This window comes from Actinia tenebrosa, unplaced genomic scaffold (assembly GCF_029948245.1).
Source record: "Actinia tenebrosa isolate PJP-AT-01 unplaced genomic scaffold, QUT_ActTen_1.0 PGA_scaffold8__29_contigs__length_14323225, whole genome shotgun sequence".
NCBI lineage: Eukaryota > Metazoa > Cnidaria > Anthozoa > Actiniaria > Actiniidae > Actinia > Actinia tenebrosa.
The window spans coordinates 6,849,333-6,873,560 of NW_028292585.1; the positions used below are offsets into that span (position 1 = coordinate 6,849,333).

At 36.7% G+C, this 24,228-nt stretch overlaps 3 protein-coding genes, 2 long non-coding RNA genes and 1 pseudogene across 6 annotated transcripts; 2 read left to right on the top strand and 4 right to left on the bottom strand.

Annotated features, from left to right (window-relative positions):
- On the top strand, positions 1–2,705 carry LOC148905069 (uncharacterized). Its single transcript, XM_089024283.1, has 2 exons — positions 1–267; positions 671–2,705. Exons 1-2 carry the CDS (start codon positions 80–82, stop codon positions 1,998–2,000), a joined length of 1,518 nt encoding a protein of 505 aa, XP_088880409.1. The 5' UTR covers positions 1–79; the 3' UTR covers positions 2,001–2,705.
- On the bottom strand, positions 2,693–7,596 carry LOC116295548 (uncharacterized). The gene is made up of 5 exons (XM_089024027.1): positions 7,048–7,596; positions 6,309–6,809; positions 5,161–6,060; positions 4,493–4,777; positions 2,693–4,052 (listed from the first exon to the last, which is right to left on the bottom strand). Exons 1-5 carry the CDS (start codon positions 7,594–7,596, stop codon positions 2,892–2,894), a joined length of 3,396 nt encoding a protein of 1,131 aa, XP_088880153.1. The 3' UTR covers positions 2,693–2,891.
- A 166-nt stretch (positions 7,597–7,762) lies between these two features.
- LOC148905070 (uncharacterized) lies at positions 7,763–9,596 on the top strand. Its single transcript, XR_016118740.1, has 2 exons — positions 7,763–8,178; positions 8,646–9,596. It is a non-coding gene; the product is annotated as an uncharacterized LOC148905070 (long non-coding RNA).
- On the bottom strand, positions 8,191–9,752 carry LOC148905071 (uncharacterized). Its single transcript, XR_016118741.1, has 2 exons — positions 9,591–9,752; positions 8,191–8,837 (listed from the first exon to the last, which is right to left on the bottom strand). It is a non-coding gene; the product is annotated as an uncharacterized LOC148905071 (long non-coding RNA).
- Positions 9,753–9,841: 89 nt separating this feature from the next.
- On the bottom strand, positions 9,842–13,779 carry LOC116295024 (substance-K receptor-like; annotated as a pseudogene). Its single transcript, XR_016118734.1, has 2 exons — positions 10,537–13,779; positions 9,842–10,092 (listed from the first exon to the last, which is right to left on the bottom strand). The product of XR_016118734.1 is annotated as a substance-K receptor-like (transcript).
- Positions 13,780–15,925: 2,146 nt separating this feature from the next.
- LOC116295014 (syntaxin-5) lies at positions 15,926–24,185 on the bottom strand. Its single transcript, XM_089024300.1, has 10 exons — positions 23,808–24,185; positions 23,417–23,496; positions 22,041–22,096; positions 21,107–21,219; positions 20,660–20,734; positions 20,267–20,323; positions 19,154–19,244; positions 18,325–18,458; positions 17,600–17,721; positions 15,926–17,446 (listed from the first exon to the last, which is right to left on the bottom strand). The coding sequence occupies exons 1-10, from the start codon at positions 23,979–23,981 to the stop codon at positions 17,287–17,289; spliced, it is 1,062 nt and encodes a 353-aa protein (XP_088880426.1). The 5' UTR covers positions 23,982–24,185; the 3' UTR covers positions 15,926–17,286.
- Positions 24,186–24,228: the final 43 nt, after the last annotated feature.

Here is a 24,228-nt window from a genome sequence, read left to right on the forward strand (position 1 = left end):
CCAAGGAACGCCATCGTCTTGGTGATTTGTCCGCTAAATTCGCTGGTGGAGTCTCATATCCGAGTTGAATTCCCGAGGCATGACAGCAAGCAGTTTAACAGGAGATATTGATGAATCGAAAATACTGCGTGGTCAATATTCTTATCTCTTCGCAAGCCCCGAGTCTGTCCTCCAAAATGAAAAATGGAGGAAAATGCTTGAAAGTGAGGTCTATCAAAGAAATGTGTTCGCTGTTGTCACCGATGAAGCGCACGTGGTGCCAAAATGGTAAGCTCAACTGATATGACCCATCTTCGTGATGATAAACTTTGACAATCGATTACATGTAACTGTGACATTAGTACTTAGGGACCTAAAATTACGGCTTTCGTATATTTAATCTTGAGAACACAGGGGAGGATAGTTCTGATCATAGAGTAACAGTCACAAAGAAGAAGCAATGATTCGATAAAAGGTTTCTTGGCGTAAACCTTGTAAAAGATAGAGCTAAAATATTCCTACATGACGTTGTAACCACAGTTCCGAAACATTTGTGAATTATAAAAATTGAAAAAAGCTTTAGATCCCAACAAGAAATCAGCTCAAACTGAAGTGTTTTTAGATCGGTCACTTGTTGCACAAATTGTAAATGTCTGCATTTATGCTCAATCATTGGTTATATTTTTTCCAGGGGATTCAGCAGCCAAAAACAGAAATCGAGTAAAAAGGAGTATGTTGCTGCTTTCCGTGAGTGTTTCTCAAGACTTGGGGAACTTAGATCTCTGCTCAGCCAGAAGCCACTGGTCCCCGTCCTTGCGCTGACAGCCACAGCAAACACAAAGACAAGGAAGGACATAAAAGAATCCCTCTGTATTCGAAAAAATTGCATTGAAATTTTTCTTAGTCCAAATAGAGAGAATATCTACCTCAACATTGCTAAGGTGAATTCAAACATTGGAAATTCTTTCGAATTGCTTCTAAAGGAGATTCATGAGAAAAATGTAACACTGGACAAAACTATTGTTTACTGCAAATCGATAAAGGACTGTGGCCGCTTGTTCATGCATTTTAAACAGGAACTTGGAAAGGATGCTTACGCTCATGATTGTGAAGCTTTGCCACAACATTTGATTATTTCCATGTTTCACCATTCTACACTGGCAAAGAACCAGATAAGAACATTAGAGTCCTTCCATGATGAGAATGGCACATGTAGACTGGTGTTTGCTACTAATGCCCTTGGGATGGGAGTCAACTTTCCCAACATAAGGAGAATAATTCATTATGGCCCACCAAGGGAAATGGAGGAACTCGTTCAGCAGATTGGTCGTGGAGGTAGAGATGGTAAGCCTGCTGTTGCTTTAATTATGTACACTGGGCATCATCTGAAAAACTGTGATCAGTCAGTTAAAGACATGTGCAAATCCACATCAGGATGTTTGAGGAAACTTTTACTGGCTGATTTTGGGGTTGAAGAGTTCCCCAACTACCAAAGCCATGAATGCTGTATCAACTGTCACAAAACATGTTTATGTTTAGAGGAATTGTGTAGTATCCCTTTGCCTGAAGTGTCACTTCCAGATTGTAAATCCAAAGCACCACAGAAGACCAGGAACATTACAGCACAACAAGAAGAGCTGTTGCGAGAACTCCTAAAAGACAATGTCTTGGAACTTTCTTTGGGTCTCATTGACTTCTTAGGCATAGATGGCACTGCTTTATTCACCGATATATTGGTGAAGAAAGTTCTAAAACATGCAAAATTTATTTTCAATAAAGCCTACATACTTGAAAATCTTCCTGTGTTCAAGAACCAACATGCCATGGACATATTATGTATGGTGAATGATGTGTTTGAAGACATCAATGAACAGGAAATTGATATTAGCCAGTGTTCTTCATCAGAGGTTGACTTTACCTGTTCTGATGTGGAACTTTACATCTGTGAAGAGTTACTTGAAGAATACAGTGAAAGTGAGGCTGATTGTACAGATGATGAAGAACTGTCTAGCAACTGGTGAGCGATAATAAACACATGTAAGCATTTAAAAGTATGTATGTACTGAGACTGGTACCTGTTCCACCAAAAAATGGAATAAATGATGTGCAATGAGCCCTGATCACATAATATTGTTTTTGACACAACAGCATGTTTGACTGTTTATTGGATTTTTCACATTTGTTTTTATATTTTGAACATGTACTAGTAACTACCGGTAATAATATTGATGTATAGTTCCTCCACCTTTAGAGACCTTTGACATTCGATCTAAAGGTGGAGGGACCATACATCAATATTATTAACTATTGGTTATGCATTCCTTTCTTTTCATGTTGGTATATCTTTTCTGATATTTCCCCCACAAATATCAAAAAGCTGCTTGCTTAAAATAATGGCTAGACATCAGACAATACTCAGCAGTGGAATTTGTCTGGTCAGATCTTTGCCTTGCGAATTATCTTGAGCAGTAAAGAAACAAGGCGACATACTAGCCATTATTTTATGCCCTAAGTGAAAAAAAGAATTTTGCAAATGTTTACCAAGAAAATTAAAGGTACTTTGCAGTATTTTGAACTTAACACAAATGTCATTTGACATATTTAACTAAAACCTAGCTTTATAAAGTTTTCTTTGACACTTTGCTGCACAAAGTAAAAGTTAAAGTTCACATATCAAATTTATTCAACCAAAAATTTATCAATTGAAAGTAAACTGCTATCTTGTATGTCTGGATTCTCTTTAGTCCTTTTTCTTTGGGAAGGGGGGTGGGGGGTTGAGATTGCATAAATATTGAGTCATGAAAAATATGCAAAAAAGTGAAACCAGACTCCCCTGAAAATTTTCGAATAATTCCTCAAAAAAATAACAAGCAAGACTGCTATTTTCATTTTTCCTGCATTAAAGCTGGAGTTTAGAATCCTTGTTTGGCCCATTTTTTCTTGTGCTGATTAAACCATGAATTCAGCTTGTCATATTCCAAAGTTGAGAGTATACTTCTTTTAAAGTGCGGAAAGGCTGCATGTTGTCTTCCTTCTTCAGCTTTATCAACAAAGACCTCTGCTCTTGTGTGCAACTCATTCACAATTGTTTGAAAGTCTGATTGAGAGCGTGTCACAGTGTGCTTCCCAGATGGTCTTCTAACAGTTAGCTCTGCATCTATAGAAGACAGCAAATCCTCAACAGGCTTAACTGCTCTGCTGCAGCGTAAGGCAGGAGTTTGGTTGAGGTTGGCACCAAGATTACTCAGCATTTCTTTCTGGAGATGTACAATATGTTCCATCCTCAGATCCATAGAAATATTGTTACCAGCTCCACCTTTGTTGTTCACAGTCCTATTCCATATAAGACTGTGTGCCTTTTCTGAAGATAGCAGAGATTTAGTATTTGCAATCAGTTGTAATGCTGCCAAAGCATACTTTGTGTGGCCATGACCTTTATACAACAGCAACATGTACTTCCAACATCTCACTATTCTTGCACCATCTCCTTCTTTTACTGCATCATTGAAATTAAAAATTAGCATTCCAAGACTTAAACGCACACAAGCATAGTTGTATACATAATCTTCTTTGACTTCTACTTGCTTAGGAGATTCAGCTATTGTCTCAGCAATGTCCACTCCATGTTTGAGTTTCAAATGACTATCTCTTGCTTTCTTATAAACATATGTCTTCCCGCACTTACTGCATGGGAACACTGTTCTTTGTTTTGGCTGGTTTAAAGTGTTTACATGATCAACAATTTTGCTGTATTCTTCTGATTGTTTCTTCATCACATATTTCTCAAGTATGGTTTTTACATGATTGTAGAACCAAAGTTGTTTGTCTTTCGTAGATGCTGTTCTTACAGAATGTGGAACAGCTTCGTCATGTATTGACTTCATGCCAAAGTGAGACATTGTTGCTGCAACTATGTAAGCATTTGTTTCATTGTGAACAAAGTCTTTACAGTAATTAAAGTTATCTTCCACATTATTTGTCTTTGCATTAACATTGTTGGTCACATTCATGTTAGAGCACATTGTTCCTTGATCACTTGCTGATGATTGCTTGTAAAGGATGTCATACAAAATCTGAAAATATAATAACAATTATTGTAATTCTAATTACTGTGATACTAAAACAGACTATTGTTTAAGCCCTAAAGAAAAATAAGATTGGATTTACAAAATGGAGACGGGGGAATGTTAACAATACCATTACCACTCCTTTAACTTTCACGCGCCCATCAAAACAACAGTAGCAAAGGGGAAATAGGGCAATACGCTGCCTCCACCAATCAGAGAATATAAAGGTACCGACCAATTTATTTGATTGACGCAAGTGTATTGCCTAATTTTCTGCTGTTCAATGAGCAAAAAGTTATATAGTTTGAACAATTTTTCTAGAAAGTCAAAGTTTATACTTGCCATGTGCTAATGACTGTGATGTCAAGTCTTAGCGTGAATATTTTTAGTTAAATTATGCATTTAATTTTACTTAGTATTTTAGAAGTAATGGATAAAAAACATACCTGGTATATTAAACGAATCCCATGCCAATCTTCGTGTTTAGTTTCAACACCTTCAAGTCTGTCGTAATTTGTGTCTCCATCCCCTCTAGCATCCTTAGCATTTCTTCCTCTCTCTTCTGTAAGTTGATCTCCTCCAAAGAATATACTTTCAATGGCTTCAGTCACTTGTTCTCCACTTTCTGTTGTTGTTACCATGGTAGGTACATATTTCGATTGTATATGTTCCAAGATTTCAATCATCTCATCATTCAGATTTTCATTCTTGAATAAGATTCCAAGAGGAACCTGAAATGCATCAATTATTGTTAAGTATGTATTAATCATGTCATATAACACAGGAATTTCAATCTTGGAAAATACTTGGTATCTTGAAATTACCTAATTAAACCAATAATTTACCAATCTGAATTGTCAAGATATTGGGAGTGCTCTATTTTATTACCAACAATGTGATTTTGTTGATAAAATCAAGCAACAAGATCCTAACCATTGTTATTCTGTTCTATCAATTAAAACCCCAACTAAATGTATTGGAATTTAGTGATTTTTCCTGTGTCATGTGTATGGAAATGTATATGCTTTGGTTGGTTTGGTTTGCAGCCTCTGTATCCCCACTGTAAATGTATTTTTCATATGAAATAATTTGTACTTTATAGCTATTTACTAACCTGGACTGACTTCTTCTTCATCTCCTGTGAAAACTGATGTGGAATGTGTTTGATGATAGTTCCACTGAAGCACTTGAAGTCAGGGACTTTATCAACTAGTACTCTTGCAGCCAATGGGATGAAATCTTGTAGTAGTTTATTGTTGTCTTCAGGTGAGGGAAGGAACTCTGAATTTTCAACCTCTAAAATAGGTTTAATCTGTGTGGCATTGTCAGGGCACTTGGAAGACACCCGATCTTGAATGGCATTCATGGCAAACCAATGTATGCTTCTGTTCTGTTTATCACTAGACATATGTTTCACCTTAACATACATATCTAAATTGTCACCTATAATTTGGTATTTTGGAGGCTCATTGGAATTCTGATGAGATTTGAGAATGCCGACATCTATTTTGTCCAATTTGTTTAATTCATCCACAGTTTCATGATCAAAGACAAAGTCATTGAATGTCTTTAGATCACCTTCAGAAAATCCACTTGTTATCAGATGGTCAGAGACAGGGCAATTCCCAGCATTAGATAGTGCTTTAATGCTCTCACTTTGGCTGTATTGCTTGTAATCATCAAGGAAGTCTTCCATATTTGCTAGATCACTGTTTGTTGATTGGCTGTTCTCATTACAACATCCTATCGATGAATCAGCTGTAGGGAATGATAGATCCAGACTACTAATATTTATTGTCTGAAACCCCTCTGGAATTTGCTCTTGCTTTTGAACTTCTTGTGTAGTTAAATACTCATCGACATGGTCAAGCATCTCATTTATCAGGTGATGGTCCTCTAGCTCACGTTTCCAGGTCTTTACCTCAGAATCAAAATTCTTTCCCATTTCATCTAGTTTCTTTAAGGTGCTGTTATGGCTTACAGATATCCCCCAACGGTTTGCACGAACAAAACCCTAAGATTAAAAAAATGAATTTAACCTAAGTAATCCTATGAGCAACGTGAAGTTAAGGTATATATCCTTTATCATTCCCTCCCCACTCCACATTCCCAACGTTTTGGATTGCATCCTTTTTCTTGAACTCCGTTAATTAATAGCACTCTGTTACATAGTATCTGTTACATTACAAGCACAACTGGAATATAGACATTACACATGTAAAGGAAAAATATATTTGACTGTGTGCCAAACTTTAAATGTACCTGTTTTTTAGCTCCACCATGCCATAAGACACCCAATGAAAACCTGAAAGCAAGAGCAGACATCTGGGGACATCTCTGCTTCAAAAGAATAGAAGCTGCAAAGACGATAGGTGCTGCACTGCCACTCATCTCATCACCATTTCCATCTCCTTTTGTTTTCCTCTTTTTTCTAAGGCTTAAACTGGAACTGCACATGCATCCATACAATGTAGGTGCTCTTGTTGCTAATTCTTCTTCGCATTTTCTTTCAGAAAATGCGACCAAATCTTCTGCCTTCGTTTTTTTCAAAATGGATGGTTGTTTGTCGCTGCATAAGGAGTTGCATTCTTTATCGATATCACAGTATAGCTTCTGTAATATTTCATCTTTTAGGGATGAGTGTTTCCAAAGAGAATTTGCTACTCCACGGTATTCTTGGTGAGCAACCTGTCTTATAATGGTGGCATCTAACTCTTCTTTAATAACGTTTTTTACTCTGCCGGATGGGTAATCAATGTGGACCTAGTTAATGAATTCAAAAGAGGATATGTCAATACTTTAAATTGAGCCTCCTTTTGTTATGATTGTGGAAACGATCGAGACAACAATCGACAAAAAACTTATCGCGAATAGGAATTTATCGCTAATTTCCCTATTCTTTCTTTCGAAAATATATTCTTTAAATAAATCTTAGAGAGAGGTAAAACGTAACCATAGAAAAAAATATTAAAGAACAATCTAAGATATTAAAATATCTCACCTCCGTGCGAGCATTGCCTTTAGCTTTCCGGTCTCTCGGGTCCAACAAAACTTCACTGTCCAAACCTTGGAAAGGGTTATCCGCAAAAGAGTCTCGATGATCTGAAAGTAGTTTTCTTTTGCTTCTTAACTGGCTGTTAGCGCAGGCCTTTTTCCGGACATGGCAGTCGTTAAATTTCTGTGAATGAGGATCAGCTGTTGTAGTGGGGGAATCCTTAGCACATCTCTTCTTGCGAACTAAATCCAAGCGGTTTATTGTTTCCTTGTAGTTTTCCCTAAATGTTAGTATATCATTTTCTTGTTCTAAAATCTTGTGGTATTTCAAAACAGTCCTGTAGCATTTTTGGCACAAAACTTGCGATATACCATCGATGTCCACCACTTTCGCGCCAGCGACTGTCTCAAAACGGCGAAGAAATTCTCGATTATTTGCTCCAAAAATATTAATTTGCGAGCGCCCACTGATTTTTAAACTTTCTCTGCAAGCTCTACAAAAGTTGTTTGGACGCTGTATAAATACCTTTACCGGTGTATTATAATCTTTCTGCATAATCCCATAACTATTGAGTCGAAGTAAGAAGAGTCGCACGTGTAGTACACTATTTTGACAGCTCGTAAATATACAAAGTCTCCTCTCCCACCCCTACTTGAAAAAAATAGTGTTGGTATATAGCATTAAGCCTCCACACCCTAATGACAATTTGTAACGCGATCATCCTTTTGTGATTGGTCGACTAGAAGTGATGGATTTGACAGCTATGATGGCATGAAAGTGAGATTCTCAACGGTCGTGACCAGAGGTTTCTCGCGGCTCGCTGCTTCGCAGCTCGTTGTTGCCGCTTTTTACAGAGAGAAAAAAAAACGAGAAAGCTCTGGGACCAGGGTATTGTTTGCGGCGTTTTTATTTATTTCATGGTTAAGAAATAATAATTTTGCTTTAAGTAGCTTCAGAAAAAGAACATTATCTCTTAGCTGAGAGTCGTTCAAGTTACGAGGATACGCCGAAGACTTTGTTTTTTGATGTTTACCTTCCATCTGGGGAATGATCGAGAAATCGTGCACGTGCAGTTTATCGCAGAGTTGTGGTATTTTCGAGGAGTGTTTCTCAATACAGGAGCAATTGATGACTCAGGTAAGCAAATAATTTGATGTATAAGCAATGTATTTATTGTCATATCGTGTTTTCTTTTTATGAATTATTTTTTGTGGATGCAAAGTGGACCATGTTTTCGCGTTGGTTTCGATGTTGGAATACTTGATCAATCGATTGCTTTCATCGTTTACTCGACTTCCGGTGTAATTTCCCGCTTTTTTTTACACGCGTCTAAAAGTGTTACCCCCAAAATCAAGTGTGGCTTCTTGTCCAGGTTGTTTACTTTCTTGGAGCCAATGATGGGGACATTTTAATTTTAGTTTCATGTAAATTCATTTCTATTTTTATATACAATCTATTTACATGTAAATCTGATATTGTGTAAACCTTATTATTATGTTTATCCTCAGATTGATATATTATAATTATAGTATCTCTCGATCAATTTACAGTAGCTTTTGAAACTTGGTAAAGCAAAAATATAAATTTTTCTTTATTCTTCGCAGACTTTTCGCTTCTTTACTTTTGGTGTTTTTGTCATGTTTGCTGGATAGCAACGTCTGTGATGCTCCAACATGACTTTTTCAAGCTTGTCGCAGCCTCGTCTTATGCAGGAGTGGGAGCGTAAGAGGTCATTAATCTCATGATGAATTGATTCGACCCCTTGCTCACCAAGCAGCCCCATACCAGTTCCATACCTACAAAGTTATTACATGTAGTTAAATTGGTCAATAAGGATCACAAGTTTATTATTTCATGACACTCTTTACAATCAACTTCATCATCATTGTTATTACCATTATTGTTATATTACTACTGTATATTATTATTATGACAGTTATAGTTATTATTTTATAATAGTTACTACATAACTGATACCTCTTAACCCATGTGATCATGTGATCCTCTAAGAAATGCATTTTTGGCAAAACAGTTGCACGAGGAAAGTTTTGCCTGTACACTTTCATGAAACTTTCAATTTCTTTCTCTGAAAGGGAAGACAACCTTATCAAGGGGATCTGGCATGACTCAAAGCGATCTGGCGTAACAAATCACGCCATATCTCTTTGTTCACAACTCAAGCCTCACATCAGTGCAAGTTTTGAATTTGGTCTATAATATATATTTTGAATGTACTGTAGATCTGTTTATTTATGTGTCTGTCCTCTTTTGCCACGAATCGTCATTAATTAATACTGGTACTTTAAAAAATGTCAAAATAACTTAAATTTTTTGCCATTAAGAGGACAGACAATATAGACCTGATGTAAATGTGCTTTTTTATCTTTTTGGAGTGACAATACTTATGAAAAATTCTTATTTTTATTTATCAAAGCAACCAATGGGAATAGCACATACTCTTTGAAAACATTCCTTTGCCCTCACTGTTTCTGAAAATTAGTTAACCAGTGTGTATAAAATGTTATTATTGTTAAATATACATATCTTACCAAGGATTATGATTTGGCTATTGCATAGCTTTTCTTTCGTAGTATATATCCTGTGGTATTTCCCAAATGATTCCAGTGTTTCTTTAAATTTCTGCTTCATATCATTGGCCTCTTGTATTAAATTGGGCATTACTTTACTAGAGACAACAACTGGTACCTCAACTAACAACTTGATATTTGTTTCCTACAGGTAATGAATAAGGGATAAGAGAAGGAACAAAACCATCTATTTATTAAAAAAACCTATATTTAATTTTTTTTTCTTTTCCCACTTAGATTATATGTAGCTTACAATTATTTATAGTATTATATAGAGGAAATGAAAGCCTCCAAAAACATAATTTAATACCTTAAGGCATTTGTGTGTGTGGTTGCCATTGAATGTCCCACCATGATAAGCCTGGCGTTCAGCACCAATCTGCTTTAATTGCTTGTCAAGTTCTTCCTTACATGGCCCTTTTCCACACCACGACTTTGACCGAATGTCTTGAACTTTCTTTTCCTGACACAAATGAAGATGTGGTTATTCCACTGCCTATAGGATAGATACTTGTAAGGGCTGCAAAGAATAAAGTTGCGCCCTCTACGAAAATGGTTTTAACTCATACCATTAAGCAAACGCTATCAAACTGATATGCCAACGCTGCAAGTGATTGTTTTCTTTAACCTTTCAAATGATGTTTAAGACTCATGGCCGTTGCAAAGGGAGAGGCTGGGCTGGCAGTGTGGGGAAGGAGGGAGGCTTGGGTGCGTACAGTTTTCGGCCACAAAAAAGTACAATCTATGGAATGTATTTAATTTATGAAGTGACTCCCCCCCCCCCCCCCCCATCATTTTTCGAGGCTTGCTTCATCCACTCACGTCATTGCGTGCAGCAAAACTCGGTGTTTAGCTTTCAAAATCTATTCGCTACTGAGATTCTAATCATATACTTTACTATACTTACAGTTCCGCCAGTTCGTAAAACAACGGTAGGGGAATCGGAAGCGGTCAACTTTCGTTTCATTAAATGAGTTGTCAGGGACTCTTCTACCTGCGACAATGGAGCCGATAACGGGGTTTTCAGAACTTCGCTAACAAGCGTGGTGCATCGACCAGTCGTGTAAGAGGTGCAGCTAGACTCGTGTTGTGCAAGCTGTTCGAGTTTTACAAGGGACTTACAGATAGCACATTCTAGACAGGATGCTGACAGGAGGTTTAATAGTAGTCTGGGCGGCTTTCGAAGCTCTTGAATCTTAATTATCCTCTTGCATACGGGACACCCAGCACCGTCTCCGACGTAATGAATCCAATTCTCGATGCAAGAGTAACAAAAAAAAATGGTCGCAACTTGCTTGTAATGGCCTGTCCAGTACTTCACGACAAATAGGGCAGATCAGCTCCTTACTAATATTGGAAAATCTCTCGATGCTTGGCATGGGATTCATAAGCGCCGCCGGAACTATTTCTGAAGGAATATATATTGCCTTTTGAGAAGGGTTAATGCCATCGCTTCTTAAACCTTGTTTGGGGCGTCCTCTTCCCTTTCTCGCCTTTGGTTTTTTGCCTCCCCGGTTTCTTCTTGCAAAACTCTCGCATGTTTCACAGTCTTCTTTTTCATGCGGGTGCCAAACAACTGGTTGAGTGCTGCACTTGTAATTCAAATTTTTGCATGCGTTAAAGCTTTTCACGTAACAGTTGACACACACATTTTGTGGATGAACATTTTCGTCGTCGTCTTGGACAGAAACCATATGCGACTTGTAATTTGTCTGCAACATGGTTTGTAGACGTTTTGTAAACATATCCTTGCGAGTTTCCCGCCTTAAATCCACAAACACGACAAGATACCTTCAGTTCACGCAAGTGAAACTCCATTACTAAATGAGAATCGAAAATATGTTTTAGTTGTCGATGTTATTTAGTTGTAGTTCACGTAAGTGAAACTCCATTACTATAAACTTGCTACGCTTTCAGGGAAGCCATTCATCTGTCAATAAAAAAGCTTTTAGACTAAACCAAAAAAAACTTCATTAACCTGTATTCTAAATTTTAAGATGCGTATCAAATGAGAATCGAAAATTTGTTTTAGTTGTCGATGTTGTTTGCTCGTGGAAGCCGTAAACACGTATTGAATATCTTTATTTTTCAGGATTACGTGCTCAGCCACGAAACTTAACTCGGTAGAAAAACCCTGATTTTTGCGAAGAAAAACGTTTTTACTTCCATAAATAAAATGAATTTCGATAAAAGATTAGATTAACTTACCTGTATTTCGTGTTTGGAATCTTAACTTGAAAGAAAAGGTTTTTTAAACCGGTTTTAATTTTGCTGAATGAGGAAAACAAAGTTTCAAAATTGCCGCCATTTTCGTTGTCAAGGAAGAGAAGCAGCTTAGCAACGCGATTTGGCCGCGCGCGCGCCTGGAACCTAATGTCGTAATTCAAACAGCCGTGATGCGTACATGGGGTGTAGGACGTTTGTCTGTCTTTGATTCTAGTTTGACTTGACTTTCAGCTTGGCGCCAGTATCTCCGTCGTCTTTCAGTATGTTGACTTGATGTTTGACTGGGCTGAGTGTGTTCGTGGAGAAGGAACTTAGAAATCGTCTTCGTTGTTGCTTTATGAGAGTTGCTAATAAGCCTGTGGCCCTTGTTCCATGATTGAATTGCAATTTGAGAAGTTGTTATTTTTTTCTTCTGAGAAGGGAGAAGACTTTTGCTTCCCCTTGGGATTCCCCTTTTTACAGAGTGAATAACTCTACCGAGATTCCATATCTGTCAAGCGAACACAGCTCAAAACTTGACTTCGAACTCTCAAGACTTCAACTGCTTGTACGCGAAACTTGCGATACAACAGTATATAGATAAGTGGATTCATGGCATGAGTGACGAAGTAAAGACCAGCGAAGACAGAAAACAACCAAGGCCACTCGATGTAAAGACTGAGCCAATACTGATAGAAAAAGACCCGGATAAGCTGCAAGAAATGGACAGGAAAGACGCAGAGCGCAAATACGACTACAATCACCACAAAGACACTAGCGATCTTCAGGACGCTGGTTCAGGACGTTTCTCCTGATTGCCCTGCGCAGCATGGAAATAATTTTGACATAGAGTACAGCGATGAATACTAAAGGACATAGGTAAAAGACTGCGAACTCGATGGGGTGGAGAAGCCTTTCGTATGACGGGTCGGGCCATACGATCTCGCACACATAGACAGGACTAGAGCCTTCTTCACTATCACCTTCTATTTCCAGAAGTTGTAAGTAAATCATCTGGGGGATGACGAGGATCAAGGCGGTTGCCCACACAAAAATAGTACCAATTACTTCCAAGGTCTTCGATACATGCAAATGGTATGTCACACGGTATCTTTCTACAGCGATCGCTACCATACTGCCGAGCGACGCGTAAACGCACAAATGCGTAAAGCTGAACACGAACTTGCACATCACCAAACCAAACGGCCATACCGACCCTAACAAATCGTAGACCATATAAAATGGAATGTAAAATAAAAGACTTCCTAAATCTGCTGTTGCCAGGCTAAGTACTAAACAGTTTGCCACATTGAAAGGGTTCTCAACGGTATTACGACTGCGACCAAACAACACTAGCACTAAAATATTTCCAGGAATTCCCGTAAGGAACAACACCGCGTAAGTAACTGCCAGGAATGTCAAGGTACCTGTACCGTAATTAGCGGTGTCCTCCATTACGTCCCAGTTACTGTGGTTCCAATCATCGAATCCATCACTCGAATTCTCGTCAGAAAACATCTGGAAATTAAGTTCTTGTTAACACCTCTAAGCTTCGCCGGAATCGTTTGTTTTCTCCGGATTCTCTTGGTCGAAATCTTCCTTACTGACAACTTTCGTCAACCAGGGTTACGTATTTGCACTCACTCATAGGACAAGCGCTTGGAAGCACATGCTGAAACGACGTTGAAAGATGACTCTTTATATTTCGTGTCACTGTGTTTTCGTTGATGGTATGTGTGTAGGAGGCTTTTATTTCCAAGGACTCAACAAAACGTGGATTTATAGCTGATAATATGAAAGCTGATAATTTGAAAGCATTTTACAATAGAGCCATTATTGCTAACCAAATGATTCTTAATTTATCCTACATTAGAATAAATTACACAATTAGACTAGGTTATTCGCTTTACTGCACCTAAGGAAAAAATGAAAGAAATAAATTAAAAAAAAAAAAAAAAAAAAGAAAGAAAAAAGAAAAAGAAAAAAACCTGAACGAAGTGAATAACCTATGGCCCTACCAAACGTGCTAATATTCCAGATATATACAAACCAGATATATATAGTTTCCATAATATACAGGAGACAGGAATGGATTTTGCAGCTGTAAAACTAGATTATGAACCGCCTCGTAAAGACTGATTTTTAATCGTTTTATTTAGAGGTATTAACACCTTAACATAACGGAACTGGATTCACAATCATCTACAATAGATAACTTAATAGAATTCGCTTTTCCAGACTATCATAATCCTCGGTTTCCTTCAGAGCCTAATGATTTGAATGATGGAGAAAGAAGCACGTACATCAAGAAAAAGCATGCAACGATAGATATAAAGGTTTGCGTAGATTGATTTAAAAAGTCGTAGTTTTCGCTTCTTTGCGTGGGATCCAGAGTCGACAAATGAGCGCGAAAACACCGACTTATTGAATCAGTCTAATTTTACAGCTGTAAAACGAGATTATGAACAGCCTCGTAAAGGCTGTTTTTTATTCCTTTTTATTTAAAGGTATTAAAACCTTAACATAAAGGAACTGGGCACACAATCTATACCATTGACAACATTAAACAACTACTTTTGCCAGACTATCGTTAATCCTCCATTTCCTCCAGAGCTGAAGCTTTAGATGATTTGAATGATGGAAAAAGAAGCACGTATTTCAAGAAAAATCATGCAATGAAGGAAATAACATATATTAAAATATGCGGTATTTGTAACGTAATTTCGGTTGTGACGAGAGGTAGTGATCTCATTTTTTCGCTGTTTTTTTTTATAATTTTATTTTTTTATTATCCCGCTGCCATAATTAAGATTTCTGTTTAAAAGACATTTCATTGAAGCATTTTTAAATACACGAATCATTTTCTAAACATAACAAAATTTTGCTTCGTGTTTTTGATACAAAAGACGCATTTTATTAAGACATTTTCCCGTTTTAATAGTGGGTACCGTCTTCAATGAATAAAGTTTAAAATGAAAGAAAAATCCTTCTCATTTCCGACATCTTTGGACGTGGTTATTCTAATAAAGACAAACAATCAAACCTTCAATCTCGAAAAGTCTATGCGGAAATATGTAGAAATTTTTGCATTTCTAGAAAAAAGTTCAAACTCACGCACGTTTTTTCCTAGTAATATCACTTACGATCTTTCAAGCCGTCATATTTTTGCAATGTTTGGCTGAGATAGAAATAGTGAAATTTAATCTTTACAAAAGATATATACAAAGATATGCAGTCAATGTCATTAATGTTGTCCACCGAAAAAAGATATTTACACATTTAGACTAAAAGATATATCGCGTGTTTCATTATGTACTCTTTGGCTTGTATGCGTCAGCCTGAACTTTAAATGTAAAATTCAACTCGTGAATCGAAAATCCAGAATGCCCTGACCATTTAGTGAGGATTTAAGATGGAGAATGGTATTTCAGCGTTTGTTTTATGCCAGAACCTTCGAGGAAACACGTGATATTTCTTTTAGTCTAAATGTATAAATGTGTAAATGTCTTTTTTTGGTGGACAACGTTAATGACATCGACTGTATATCGGTTCAAGTAGACAAATCAGAAAACATTTTAACGTTCATTTTCTAAACGAGGACTAGTCAGCGACTTACGTTTTTTAAACGAATATTCCAATTTCCATAGTAAATGAAAGGAAAAAAACTTAACCCAAATTAAAAATAAATATCAATCATCCGCTTTATTTGAAAACCAGGTGAACTCACGCTGTAAACAATTCAAGACTAGAAGGTGGGAAAAACATTCCGGGCAACGAAAAACGATGAGTCAATATTTTCCTTCAAGTTTTCAACCTCATATAATGAATGATTCATGATTCAACAAAGTATATCCCTTCTATGGTATTGGTTGGGATGCGTGATACTTTTAATGTCTTGCTTTGTTTTTCTTCGAGAAGTAATGAAGGAGTATCATCCTCGATCCGAAACAAATCGAAGTTGGTTAAGAGTACTTAACAACGCCTCGTTTTTTCAACTCGCTTCACTGGCCGGTTCTTGACTACAGCGCCTCACTACTATTGTACTTTTATCTCTAAACTATCTACTTCCAGGGAATAACGATGATGGCTGATTTTGAGGTTTCACAGTTTATTTGCTAATGAGCTTCAGCCCACGGGCTTAACATAGTTGGGATTTCTCCTTTCTGATGTGGTTTTGTTCAAACCCACATCCCTCCCCCTGTCGGGAAGCGATCAAGGAAAGTCTTGTGTACATTTACATACATAGTATGGCTATTTATATCTACAATATATGGATTGGATGACAGATGTAATCATTTGGCTTTTTTCCCCCTTTGAGAAACGAAAGAAACTTGTAAAAACCCATGACAGACAACCATGGAGTTAATAGAAGTCGTTTCTCAAGTAAAACATTTCTAGTCGATCTACCACGAAGTTCGTAGTCAGTATTTTTATCAGTCAATCTTTTATTTTGGGGTGAAATGAAATCTTTACGCTAGTCAAAATGTTTTCCCATTTCAAATCTAATGAGAATACTAGTAAGATTCGTTGTTAGCGTAACATCAATATTGATGTATATTCCCGGGTGATTCTGGAAACAAATGATCTTATTGTTTGAGAGAATGACGGGGTCTACACTAGATCGCTTTACCTTGGGTGTAAGGTTTTCCCATTCCACGCCACGCGTCATTCCCTAGAGTATCATTTCTTTGTTTAACGGCTGAGCATCAGAAGACATATGAATATGGATACAACTCTAACAAAGAATATTATTCTCAAAAGAATGACACTAGATCTAAAATGGGAAAAGATTACACACGCGGTAAAGAGATCTATAGGACAACCTCAAACCCAAAGTAAAAGGGAATATTATTTCAGATGGAATAGTGAGACTGAATGTAGGGATATGCATTGAGTCTCGTGGTATGTCAGGTTTGTTATAAGGTACAACCTCCCTCTAATATTCAGAAGAATGGATGTAGCTTTTGAATAAATTATGGTTAGTGTGAGGCCGACAAGAAAAGACAGACAGAGATAGAAACAGAGAGACAACCACATAGCTGGACAGACAGACAAGTATATAGAGACAGACACTGAGACAGATAGAAAAACAAGCCAACAAACAAAAAGTCTTACAAAAGAAAAACATTCTCACTTTTGCTTTTCCCATTTGCCTCCTTTTCAAAATAACTTATTATTTCAAAGTTGCCACCGAGTTTGGAAAATTCTACACCACAAATAGATTGTCCCATTTTTTTAAATATGACATAATATCGGTGATACTATCGAGTGAAATGATCTCTCATTTCTCATATTCATTGCAGATGATTTTAGGACATTAGCCTCTAAAGATGTCAACAGGAAATAATAACGAATTATTACAAGGACCAGTAATATTCTGCTATTTGGTGAAACTATTCGTACCTACCCTCCCCTCCCTTGGTAATTTAAGAATCTGTCCCATCCAATTTAATTAACCCATGAAAACAACAAATATGACAAAGAATATGATCAGAACAAGGAAGATCTTAATAATGAGCCAGCGATTGGAACTAACTGACTGGAAGTACTTGAGGATTTCTCCATGTGCTGCTTCAACGTTCATCTCTGTTGTTTCCACATTTGCATCAATTCTAGTTAAAACACAAATGAATGAATGAACAAATGGGGGAATTTTCTCCTGTCATGAAATCACTTAGAATTAGAATTTGCGTGTGAAAAGCAAAGCACATCTCTGAAATCTCTATTAAAAGAATATAATATATTGTGAGAAAATCAGTCCTCACCTTTGTATCTGTTCTTCTTGTTCTTTGACCATGTTAGCAAGTTGAGAGAATATACTTCCAAGTTCAACAATGGTTGATTCTATACTTTGCATAGCATTTGCTCTACTGCTTATGTAAGTATCCTGTTAAATGATGGTGACATTATACAATTTAACTTGAAGTACACTTGCCCCTTATCTCTGGGGTCTTGGATTTTATTTGTGGATTCATCAGGTATGTAAAGTTTGTTAATCTCTCCCTTAGTGTTTTTCTCTGGGTTATCTGGCTAACAAACTTGTAGCCCTCATGACAGTATTTGGAATTTAAAAGTTGATTATTGCAGGAGGAAAACTGTTGAACCCAGAGAAAAACCCTTGAATCAAGGGAGAGACCTAACAAACTCTACTCACATTTAATACAGAGTCTGGGAATCCAACCTGGGTTGCATTGGTAAGAGATACCCATACTTTGCTATTTGTGAGTTAGCCATACCCTTTCAACTCCCAGAGCTTGTTTCAATACAATTTGGGTATCAATACAATTTGAGTGTTAAATAGAAAGAAGGATTCAAGGTTAACATCATAGTACATGCAACCACCACTCCCTGTAGTAACTGGCCCATCTGTGGGGTTTGATCCATGCACACTACTACTACAATCACTATTTACAATGCTCAACTCACATTTTAATAAAACAATTTTAATAAAATATTATATAAAGCTGTATAGATGACAGACAAGACCAACCTGTTCTTCAAAAGCTTGCATCTGGTTCATTTCATTCATTAGTGGGGAGTGTTCACTGCCACCCATGTCAATTGCTACATGATCTGCCCCTCCCTTCATAACTCCATTGCCTCGTGCATTGGATCGTTGTAGAACTAAAAATATGAAATTTTGAAATATTCATTGGCTTAGTAGTACAAAAGTCAGCATAATCTTTTGAGATTCGATGTACAGTATGCATTGGTAGATGGAAATGTGGATGGAGGAATGGGCAGATAGATAGGTGTATAAATGGGTGGATGGAGCATCTAATTGGTGTATAGGTATGACAGCTTATTGGTTGATGGATGAATGAATGGATGGATGAATGAATGGGTGGATAAGAGGATGAATGGAAGAATGGATGGATGCATGAATGGATGAAAGGATGGATACATGAATGGATGGATGGATGGATGGATGAAGGTAAGAATGGAGGGAAAGATGAATGGGATGGTAGATAGATGGGTTGGTGGATGGATGGATGGATGGGTGGGTGGTGGATAAATGGGATGGTAGATAGTGGGTTGGTAGATAGATGGGTTGGTGGATGGATGGATGGATGGGTGGTGGATAAATGGGATGGTAGATAGTGGGTTGGTAGATAGATGGGTTGGTGGATGGATGGATGGATGGGTGGTGGATAAATGGGATGGTAGATAGTGGGTTGGTAGATAGATGGGTTGGTGGATGGATGGATGGATAGATGAAGGTAAGAGCGGAGGGATAGATGTATAGATAGATATATGGATGGGTGAATGTATAGGTGGGTAAATGGACAAATGTACAAATGAAGTGATGTATTACTAACCTGATGTGCCTGGCATTGATGCCGTTGTAATGCTCTCTGATACTCCACCTTGTGAGAACTGGTCCCTTCTTTCTTTCTGTTGCTTAAGATTCTAGTTTGAAAAGGAACGCATTATAAAAATATGCCAATATAACAGTAGCCATGAAAATTTTCTGAGAGTGTAAGAGGCTGCACTCCATTGCCCTATTTCACTATGACGTCACTGCTTGTTTATGTGAGGGATAGAATTGCCAAATCCAATAGAAAATTCAACAAAACTTGTCTTAGTGAAACAGTTTAATCTATTATAGTACACTCAACAAAATTACTCGACTCTGATTGGTCGAGAGGAGTACAATTATAGCGTTAATTGTACTCCATAGGAGTACCGAATTAAGTCGCTATGGCAACACGGCCAAAACAATGTCAAAACAATTATTTTCTATCATTTTGTACTTAAAAAGCATAAATAAAATTTTAAAGCCGTAAGAACTAATCTTTTTTATGCATTTCAGTTGCACGATGGACTGGAAATCGGCTGCCAAATAGACAAAGATGAACAGCGTCACTTCGCATTTGTTACTGAAATTTTGTTGAGTGAACTATAAACAAAAAATCGCACGATCGTCTCGTACAATTTGGAATTAATAGACACTCGTAATGTTTTGAAAGTTCTTTAATTGTACTCGCCTAAAGGCTCGTGCAATTACAAGAACTTTCAAAACATTACTCGCGACTATTAATTTCCAAATTGTACTCAAGATCGTGCGATTTCCTATACAAATGGCCTGATTTTCAGATATAATATGTGTTAATATGTACTAAAAATGTTCTCAGCATTTGCTGGCTATTCTACTTCTCTTCGTGGATTGATATGGGTTTTAGAACAGCTTTAGGTGAATTTGCGTTGATTTGGCCCCGTCCGACAACCATGATCCTTTGCATTTAGACCATAGATTGTTTTGATGTGACGTCATAGTGAAATAGGGCAATTGATCTCCAACCTCCGGAGGCAAGGATTCATTATGCTTATGGCCTCTACCAATGACTATCCAGTTGAGAAAAGGTGACTTACTGGGACAACTGCGCTTCAACAACAAGTGATCCAGCATTAAAACATTATATTGTATTTACCTCTGTCCTGACTTCTAAAACTGACTTAAAATCTTTTGACATTGTTGCCAGTTTTGACTGAAAAAAGAAAAAAAAGAGTTAATAAAAAAATATTGATGCAGAGTGGAATGAGTGTGGAGTAAACTGTTACATGTTAGTAAAGATGTCTATTTTTATTTAAATAGCAGTGTCATATCATAGCAGCCCCCACTCCCAAAGTTTCATTAACATGTGAATATAACTGAAAAAACTCTAAAGATGAAATGCATAGTATTGGTTAAAAAAATGGTATATTGCCCCCTCCCCTAGGACTGAGACTTTGTTACTGTATGCCCCTGTTCAAGAATACTCAACAATAAAGATTTGAATTGTGTTTCGTCAAGCAATTTTTTCTCAGAAAAAATAATGTATTACCTGTAGGGTAAGTACCACAGTATTAGAATGTGTCTGTTGGTGTTTTCCTTCTGTGTGACTTTTAGACTTGACAAGCTATAAAAAGACAATTTAAATCAGTCTATATGTGACATATACAATAGCAGTCATGGTCGTTCATGATTCATGGTCTTCCCGTTAACCAATCAGGGATGAAAAGTAGAAAACTTAACAAGCAAGATTAACACTTCTCTTGTGCTCTGTAGCTCCCAGCATGTTTGTACGCATGCAATATTAACGTATATGACCCAAATCCACCGTTTTCCATTTCAGACCATGTGCCATTTCCTAGAGTATCGTTTCTTTGTTTAATGTTTATGCATCAGAAGGCACATTTTTATGAATACAACTCAAACACAGAATTATATTTTCAAGAGACTGGCGTTATATAAAATTACGCAGGAATCCAAGGAAGACAAGTTACAGTACCTCTTGGAGCTGTGCAATTTGCTGGTTTAATCCATTGATATCCTGTTTTATTATGTAAGTTAGTTCTTGTATTTCCATTGGCCTATCATCAAATAAGGACTTCTTCTTTGCCACTAAACAACAATGACAACCAAAAGGTGAGTATATTGTTCAATTACTCAATAAGCAATGCAAATATGGCTAGAGGATTTATAATTACTGCCAGGCTTTACACATGCTTTGGAATCTAATGGGTTATATATATAAGCTTAAGAATGACTAAATATATGGTATGGACCATTCTCGTGTGACAGCAATGTTGACTAGAGCAATCGTTCCCCCCTCCCTCTCTCCCCAGTGTAGCCTCTGATTCAAGTGCTTTAGAATGAGGTTATGAAGGGTTAAACTAAGGTTTTTATTTTCATGAGAATAAACATTGTGCTGTGCGATCATGGTCTGTACAAGTGGTATAGTGAATTGACATGGGCATTCTTGTCTCCTCACCCTCCCCTCCCTACACTTGTATTACACCAATTTTTGTTTTTGACTGCAAGACATATTTATGGAAATTTTAATAATAATAATAATAATGGTTTAATCAATAGAATCTACGAGGTGGCTCTTCACCTTGATAAACTATCTAATATACAATAACACACACACGAGATAAACTTACAATAATAAACTATGAAACTATAAAACAGACAAATTTTAGACAAAGATAAAAAATAAGATTGAAAATTATTGGAAATTTCTTATTGATTAATTCTAAAGCGATGTTATAATTATATATGAAAGAAAAGGATGAAATATTTGCAGATATTGGGGGTACGCTCCAACTGCCCCTAAGCAACCACCTCAGGCCGAGATATCCGGGGCAGCAGACAAAAGAAACTGACCCCAATTCATGATATACAATTTATATGCATGATATATAATTCCATGATATACTTACAAATGGCTAGTTTTTCCAACTTGTGGAATGTATTACTTATGTCTTTGCCAATGTGCCTGGAGTAAAAATCAATCAAAGAACTGTGAATAAACATGTACATGCAACATAAAATTATGTAGCATTAATTATGGTAATTATAGTGAGAAAACAGTATAGTGCATGGAAAGATGAGAATATGTGGACCTTGTAGCACTTATGAAATACATGAAGATATAGAAATATATCATTCGTTTCCCAGCAAGGTCGGAAATTATTTTTTTCAAATTTAATTCTAAGGGCTTTTGCCCAGAATAACCTCGTTCCCAAGCACTTTAACTTCTCTATATTCCTATATCTTCATATGATGCATGGATATGAATATAAAATAGATAATCCAATAATCCATATTATAATATTATAATAAGAACTAATTTATATTTGATGTGAATTTTTTTGTATGTTCTTTAAACAATATTAACAGGTGAATATGTATTAATATTCAAAAGAAAAAGCATTATCAATAGACAAACAAATGACACTGGACTATGTTAGATTGTTTTGCTACCTAATGAAAAAACATGCTGTAATAATAATAGCTTTAAAATTATACCAGTTCTTTCTGGTCTGATTGGAAACTGGTTTATTAACCAATAGGCATTCAGAATTTCAATAACATAAACGATGTCTTAGAGCTGTACTTTGAAAAGTGAAACAACCGTTTCTTCATCATTTACAAACATTCTCTCTCTCTGGGTGACTGAGTACAATATATTTAAAGTTTTAGTCCTGAATTCAAAGGAAACTTTATACTGGACATATCAGCTGTTTATATTTTGATGTAAACAAAAATCAATGCAACCAAATTTAAAGATTAAAACTTCCAAATTGATCAGGGGAGATTGAGGGGGAGATTGAGGGGGAGAATGAGGGCCAAAGGTTTTTGCCACAGCTAATGTAGATCATCAGTAATACAGTGCCCACAAAAAAAAAAACAAGGATATTATTTTAATATATATTTTTTAAGGAGGAATGGAACTTTGATCACCGAGCAGCATGGTAAAGGCCAGTAATATATAGGTACAGTTGTACCTGTTGATCAAATGATGGCATACCAGAACACATCGGGCATGACCGCAATGGTAGGGTAAGTATTGAATGAATGAGTAAAAATTAAAATAGGGTTTACGTACACCTTTGGCTTTTCCTACAGTAGGTTTAAATAGCCTATCAGTTGCTATTAACACATAAAAATCGAATATTTTCAGAGTAGAAAATCAACAAATACCGCTCAAAAACCATCGATATATATGTAGATGGTGTAACTTTGGTAAACATGCCTTCTAGCATATTGTATTAAGTGTTTGTTTGCGACACAAAACAAACAAACAAATACTCACTTGGCAATAACGAAGAACTGGCTCTTTTGATGGTGAACTCCATTCATTCCTTGAAGCTTCTGGTTGGTAAACGGGGATCCCTGTAGTACATCGTAATGGAATTAGAAATTCTTGTTTTATAAATTCATGTTTACATATGATGGTATTCATGTATGTATTTACATATTTGTTTTTAACGTCTAAAAACTACTTATACGTGTCTAATTTCCATTAAAATGCAGTTTTTAAACAATAAATGTCTGATAAATCTTATAGGAGATATATTTTGATACAGGGAGTCGCTAAAAAAACATATTTGGGAATCAACTTCATCCACGTAGTCAGACATCCTTCCCCGACGACCTTAGACGTCCAAAATTATTCAAAATTTTCTAAATCTGTATGAACCAACCTGACGAGTCTTTATAGACTTTACAGCGGAGAGAAACTCCGGTGTCCTTTCCCTGCATGATGTCATGTCCAAAGCTGAGTTATCAGCGTTTCTTGTGGAAGAAAAAGTGACGGTTGTCGAGTTGTGTTCTTGGTCTTCTCCACTAGACCTGGTTCGTCGGCGTCGTGTAGTCATTGGAGCAATTGCCCATTTTTAACAGCAAAAATCGGATAAGAAGTGACTCATGTCAAATGGTTTGGTTAAGACGAGATCCTTTTAGGCTTTGATAAGTTTTTTATAGTAATTTCGAGTTGTTATAATGGAGAAATTAGCCTTGAAAGTCAAGCAATTATTATTTCGACATACGAAACTCATAGAGGCAAATATTGAGAGGAAGTCTTGATGACGATGACGTAGTCCTTACGCGCATTTCCGCTGTACA